Source organism: Indicator indicator, chromosome 3 (genome assembly GCF_027791375.1).
Source record: "Indicator indicator isolate 239-I01 chromosome 3, UM_Iind_1.1, whole genome shotgun sequence".
Lineage (NCBI taxonomy): Eukaryota > Metazoa > Chordata > Aves > Piciformes > Indicatoridae > Indicator > Indicator indicator.
In genome coordinates, this window is record NC_072012.1 from 18254358 (window position 1) to 18260824 (window position 6467).

General features: G+C 37.6%; 1 protein-coding gene across 1 annotated transcript in view; it reads left to right on the forward strand.

Annotated features, from left to right (window-relative positions):
- Positions 1 to 221, forward strand: part of ELAPOR2 (endosome-lysosome associated apoptosis and autophagy regulator family member 2) — a 50719-nt gene extending 50498 nt beyond the window's left edge. The window contains exon 21 of the mRNA XM_054399565.1: positions 162 to 221. Coding sequence (XP_054255540.1) covers positions 162 to 221 — 60 coding nt within the window. The remainder of the gene's footprint in view (positions 1 to 161) is intronic.
- The last annotated feature ends 6246 nt before the right edge of the window (positions 222 to 6467 follow it).

Consider the following 6467-nt stretch of genomic DNA (forward strand, 5'->3'; position numbering starts at 1 on the left):
AATAATAAAAGGGTCAAACCGCACACCTAATGACTCTGGCAGAAATAAATTGAAATCTTTGTCAAAGACTGCTTTGGAAGTATGAGAAGAAAGGACTGTACTAATTGTTGGAGTGAATTTGAGGAGTCTCAGTTGATAGGAACCTCTGTTTTCTATTGCAGGAAAAGGAAGATAATTTTGAATCTGTTCAGCTGAAATCTTCAAGATCCCAAAATATATGAAGAATTAATGCTGCCTTCAAAGAAACAAACCTAATTTCTATTTTTACAGGACCATATTTTAAACGTATTCTGGCGCACATTGTAGTGGTGATCTTGGTGAGAAATGCTTGGCCATTTAGGAGGAAAGAGGACTTCAGGAAGCAAACCAGAAAATTGGATTGCCTTACCAAGTGATTGAGTATCTTGCCAAAAAAAGAAAGAAGACACTCGGATTCCATAATGGGAATGAAATTCAACTCAGGAAGAGATATACATACTGCAAATAACATGAATTTTTTGCATTCACCTGGGCATGGCTCAGGCATGCCATATGATTTACAGGAACCTTTCATTTTCTATCACTCCTCCTACGCATAGTCATAAGAAATTATTTTCAGAGAGGCCTGGAACCTCCTGCAGGGGCTGTGTATTGTCCTCTAGTAGCATAACTATGAGTCTCTCTTACAATCAAAATTGTGAATGGTACTTGTAATGAGCCTCAGGTGAGTTTTGAACTTTGGAAAATACTTTAGATTTTAATGCTTTGAAGGAATGGATGTTCTCTATTAGCCTCTAGTGTTGTACCTGCAAGTTGAGCCCATTCTGATGCCTAAGCCATGGCAATCAGGGTTGGGTTAAAAGCTGGTGCTGTTAAATTTAAATGTGTTAACTGCTGTTGTATGAATCGTAGGCCTGGGCCCATGAATTTTGCAGGTAGTAGCAAGCTCAAACTCTATAAAGAGAAAGAAAGTGATACTTACAGTGCAGGTCATATTTGTACCCCTCTGTGGTAGCTTGTCCTTTCAAGAGAGATTGTGGCAGCTCCAGTACCCACCTGTGGGCTGCCAATGTCACTTTTACCTGGGTTGCAAACCAACAAAGCCTGAATTCTAGTGGTAAAGGAAGAATCTCTACTTCTGCAGAGATCAGCTTTGTCACTTGGGAAGCTTATTAGAAACATTCAGTCATTCCTGGACCCACTCAAGAAAGGAGGACACATGCCCATGGAGCTGAGTGTGTTACGTACTTGCACAGCTCACCATCTAAATGCTTTCTGCTGTTAGTGCAAATACCTGCTGTGGGAAAAGGGCACAAAATGGTGCCTGGAGAGCAGTGGACTTTTTCATAAAATCAGCCACATTCTAATAAGCATGAGATCTTCATAACATCCACTGGAATAATTTCCTGATATTCCCATTGAGATCAAACTCAGAGGAATCTGAAACTTAGGCAAAAAATTGTGTAAACTTATGCAAGACTTGTATAGATCCAGGAGAAAATGAGGAACAATTCTTGTATTGACCTCTGGTCAGAATTCTATTTCCATTATCACAAAATGATGTGAGTTGTGGAATGCATCAAAACCAGAAAAGACAAAATGGGCAGAAATGGTCTTTTTACTATAGGGAATATAGATTTTTGATTTTATATGACTGACCTAGATCTATCAATAAAAGAGGGCCCACTTTTAAGTAAAATTGAAATGAAACTGATTTTTCTGCACTCTAAATATTTTATTATACTATAGATGTGGACAAAAAATTATGAAGTTTAGATTTTTTGGGTTTTGTTAGTGAAAATTCAGCTTGGTTATTTTATATCTTCAGTTAAAGGCGTCACTCTTTTGCTGGGAGATGCTTCAGCCATTTTAACTGAAGTGGTGTACATTTTTTGTTGTTCTGGAAAAGGCACTTCACCTTCCCAACAAAGATTTTTATGGGGTATTGTTGAATGTATATTAAATACACATTCCTTTTTGTATATTTTGTACCATTGCACACTTATTATTGTACATTGTATTTGTTGTCATGATGTCATTTCTATATGGTTGTCAAAGATGATATGCTCACGGAGTAAATGCTTATGGCTTTGGGATTTCACTTCTTGGATCTTTTATGAAGATGGTTTTTAATTTGTTGATTTTTACTCAACTAGTGTGATGTAGCATCAAAGCTATATATCTGGTGGGCATTCATAAAATAAAATGAAAATATATTTGAAATTTTGGACTTCTGATGTTTGGTGAGACTGCAGACTGGTGGCTGGAGCTTCTCATTGTAGTCAAATTGCATCTATATGAATCTCCTTTAATTTTTTTCCTTCTCTCTCCATATGTTTTCCAAGCCGTAATTAGAGTTAATTCTCCAGAATATTGATTCATCTTTTATCATTGGACCCATATCTCTGTAATGCCAAAATGCCTTAATTTTAATGAGCTATATTTAATTTGACTTAATACCACAGAGAGTTCATTTGGTTCCTTTCTCTTTTTTTTCCCAAATAAATCAGAGAGTGGAATTTTTTTGTCTGCTCTGACAGACCTTGCTATATGATCCTTCTCAGCAATGCTTCCAAAAGGTTTCTCATGCTATTGCTGAAAATTGTTCCAGGCAATCTAATAGCATATCTGGTGCAATAGTGGGATTCAAACCAATACTGTGCACTTTATTTACCCTAAAATAAGAAAATTGCATTTTCCAACAATTAAGCGAGTTAAAAGTTGCATATTTTAGCTGACTTCTGATATTGTTTCCTTTCTGTTAAAGCTATACTAGATAGGGAAAGTTTCCATTTTCCCATATGAGGCAAATTTTGGAAGCCTTTAACGCTTCATTAGGAACTCATCTGTCTGTGACCTCTTCTAATACTCTGCCAAAATATACTTACAGCAACCTCCCATTTTCTCCCACACAGAATCGCATCCAGAAACTGTTATGTGATGCCATAAAACAATGTGAATCAGTCTGTTATATGTTTACTTGATTAAATGGAATGCATTTTATTGCTGCATTTGCATACTTTTCTTTGAAATCTGGAGTCAAGCAACTGAATCTCTTTGAGGATTAAGCACATTTTAGTGGTGTCTCTGTATAAATTATTGAGAAATTAGCAGAATGTTATTGTCTCAGATTTGACAGTGCTTGCTATGGGGGAAATGTGCAAATAATGTATTTTATCTTGGCTCTCATTATGTTAGCTGGTATTTGTAATACATAATATGATTGATTAAGATTTGAGGTTTGGGGAAAATTAAGTGTCTTAGAGCCACAATAGGAAGCTGAGTAGCTTCAAGGAGCTGTCATCTTTATTCAAAGAAAGGATTTCATTATTTGCTCTTGAAAAAGAGGTTCTGAAATTGTTTGTTAGTAAAGGGGAAAGTTTGCAGTTTTGGGTTTGTCTGTCCTGCCAGAGATGTTAGTACCCACAAGATTATAATCACAATTATAATCAGAGAAGACAGCAGCAAACACTGCCATTTAGGAGGCAGTGATTGTTGGCTCATCTTCAGCAGTGGCCAACACAAGTGTATCAATACAAGAGTAAAATGAGCTACAGTTGGTGCTGACATGTGAATGAAGAAGACATTTCTTCCTAAGAAAGCAGTGCTGCTGGTCTATATCATGAAGCATGGAGTCCTTAAATAGGTATTCTAGGTGTTGTAGCAGGGAATGATTAACTCCAAGAGAAATCTTGTTCTGCTATCTTTGGTGGTTTTTCTCTTAGTCTTTTCCCTTGTCTACTTCTGTCACTGAACCCACTTTTTAAAATTTCTTGCTGCTGTTGAATTCTTGTGAACTGTGCTTCTTTGGCAAGCATGTAAGGAGATAGGAACAGAAGTAAAAGGAGGTCAACTCATCCTAAAATATACAGTGTGTGTCACAATGTAGGTGACATACCCAGTCATGTGGCTGGATGTGCCCATGCTGAATCTATATGCATCAGCAACAAGGGAGACAGGAAAAGAATTCATCATAAGTGGTCACCATGTTTTGTTTGTTTCTCTGAATGTATAGGGTTGGACCTCATCAGGAAGAAGACTCTAAGGTCCCATGTTTTGGGAGGCTGGTGCTCTAGAAACACTTAAAAGACAAAGATGAGCTGTGTGGATGCATGCTTGAATAAAAGACATGAAAGAGTGACCTCTCAGGGCTTTGGTGTTATCTACAGACCAATCCTGATTAGCTGCCTTCTGTATTTAAAATCCCAGTGTACTGGAACTTCATTCTCTTTAGCAGCAGCATGCTCCATTTTCCAGCTAGTTGTAGACCGGTGAAGTTGTTAGCTGGCTTGCCTTGTTGACTTTGAAGTAGGGGTCGATGTGTGCAGGGAAATGATGCTTCTGGTGAGAGGGAAGCTCCTTCTTGACCCTGCCTTTTCCTTAGAGGCAGGAGAAGTGAGAAGGCTGGCACCCCAGATTTGCCTCCTACCCATCCCTTTCATATTGCAAGAACAGCCCAGTCTAGCCTTGGCCGCTTCTTTCTGTGGCAAAACTCAGCTTTGCCTATGATGCTGAGAAGCTTAGGTGTGGCACTGGATAAACATTTTCTGCCCATCATATTGCAGACTGCAAACACTAATGAGTAATCAATGACATCATGAAAATTAGACTGTGTTTGGTGATGAGCTGAGGGCTTTTTCTGGTCTACCTTACTCTCTGTGAACTAATTGATGAAGGATTGCAGTGGAAACCTCTTTAACCAGAGATGAGATATTTTGGACATTTTGCACTGATTTTTTGGAGGTAATTGTTTTGTTCAGGTAGAACACGGTATTGTTAAACAGATTTTGATCATTTTGAAAGAGGTGCTAGAGTTTTCAATTTGAAAAGACAATTTCTTTTGAAATTTCTTTGGCTATGACTAAAAACAATTGTGCTTAATAAATTGTGGAAAAAACCAAAACCCACCACTGCTTTACCATGGTGGATTTTGGTTTTGCTTTCAAACTTCACTCCAGGCTTAAAAAAGAAACACCTCACCTACAAAACCAAAAAAACCCCGAACAAACAACTAAAACAAAGACAAAGAAACCCCCAAGCCTTGGTTACTTTGCTTTGACCTGCAATGAATTTTTGATTCTTATTTCTTTCGCAAACCTTTCTGTGCTCTTGTTTTCATATCAGAGAGCTCAGGTACTCTGAAGTTACGGCTCCTGAATGAAAAACTTGTATCTTCTGCAGCCTCCAGTAAGGCACTGTCAATGCTGGGCTAAGCCTTGCTCTTGTCCCAAACATTTTGCTTGGTTGGCTGCATGTAGGGCTTAGAGCTGTGTAATGACTTTTCAGACTCATGCCCTAGGTACATGGAGATCCCCTCCATCACACAAAGAACCATGATTAGACCCACTGTGTTTTGAGTAGAATTACCCAAATCTTTACATATAAAAAGACCAGGAAAGGTTTGTAGTCTAAAGCCAAGTTTTACACAAATGGGAACAATACAAATGTGAATTGTTTTAAACAGAGAAACTAAAATGACAAAGTGAGACAACAGTCAAAAAAGAAAGAAAGAAAGAAAGAAAGAAAGAAAGAAAGAAAGAAAGAAAGAAAGAAAGAAAGAAAGAAAGAAAGAAAGAAAGAAAGAAAGAGAGAAAGAAAGAAAGAGAGAAAGAAAGAAAGAAAGAGAAAGAAAGAAAGAAAGAGAAAGAAAGAAAGAAAAGAAAGAAAAAGAAAAAGAAAAATATTTTCATGACAGTGTGGTGACATTTTCCTTTTTGTTTTGTAGTGTTTTGAAACTCAATTGCTTGAATCATGGGCAACACCAGATAATCTGCATCTTTGGACATCCAACAGAGAGTAGTGAAAATCTTTCAAGACAAAACCAAGTACAAAAATGTCAGGAGCTTTCAGTGAGGCTGCAACTGCAGAGCTCCACATGCCTTTTCTTAAATTTATTTTTTATTTTTCTATGAAAAATGGGTATGCAAGTGGCTTTTGAAACACCTAAGTATTCGCAACCCATGTTCAAATGCAGACAGTGGGTCATTTCTGAATAGTGCTATCAAAATGAATGAAAATTCCAGAACAGTGAGATCCTCACCTGCTATAAATTAGCTTCAGTAATGCCAGTTTAGATTCTATGGATGGAATTCATCTGACACAGTCCTTTTGTTGTCAGTGCAAACTGTGATCCGAGCAAGCTGTGTTAGCTTTTTTTTTTTTTTTTTGAGATTCATCTCAGCCTAAACTAACAGTCTGAGATAGGCTGGGGGAATTGTGTCTACTTGATTGAGTACAAAGGGAGAAGAGGTTGAAAATCTCCTAGTGCAGACTATGAATGTTAGGTGAGATGGATTTGACCCTGATTGTTGTCCTCATTGGCTTAGGCATTCTTAAGAGCTCCATGAAGATAATGTAGATGCACGGACATCAGCATTATCACCAAATATTCTAATCTTTAGCCATACTGTGAACAGCCTCTCACTCTATAAAAGAGCACACAAAAGTCAAATATAATATAGCTGCCCAAGCTGAGATGCTTTAAAGAG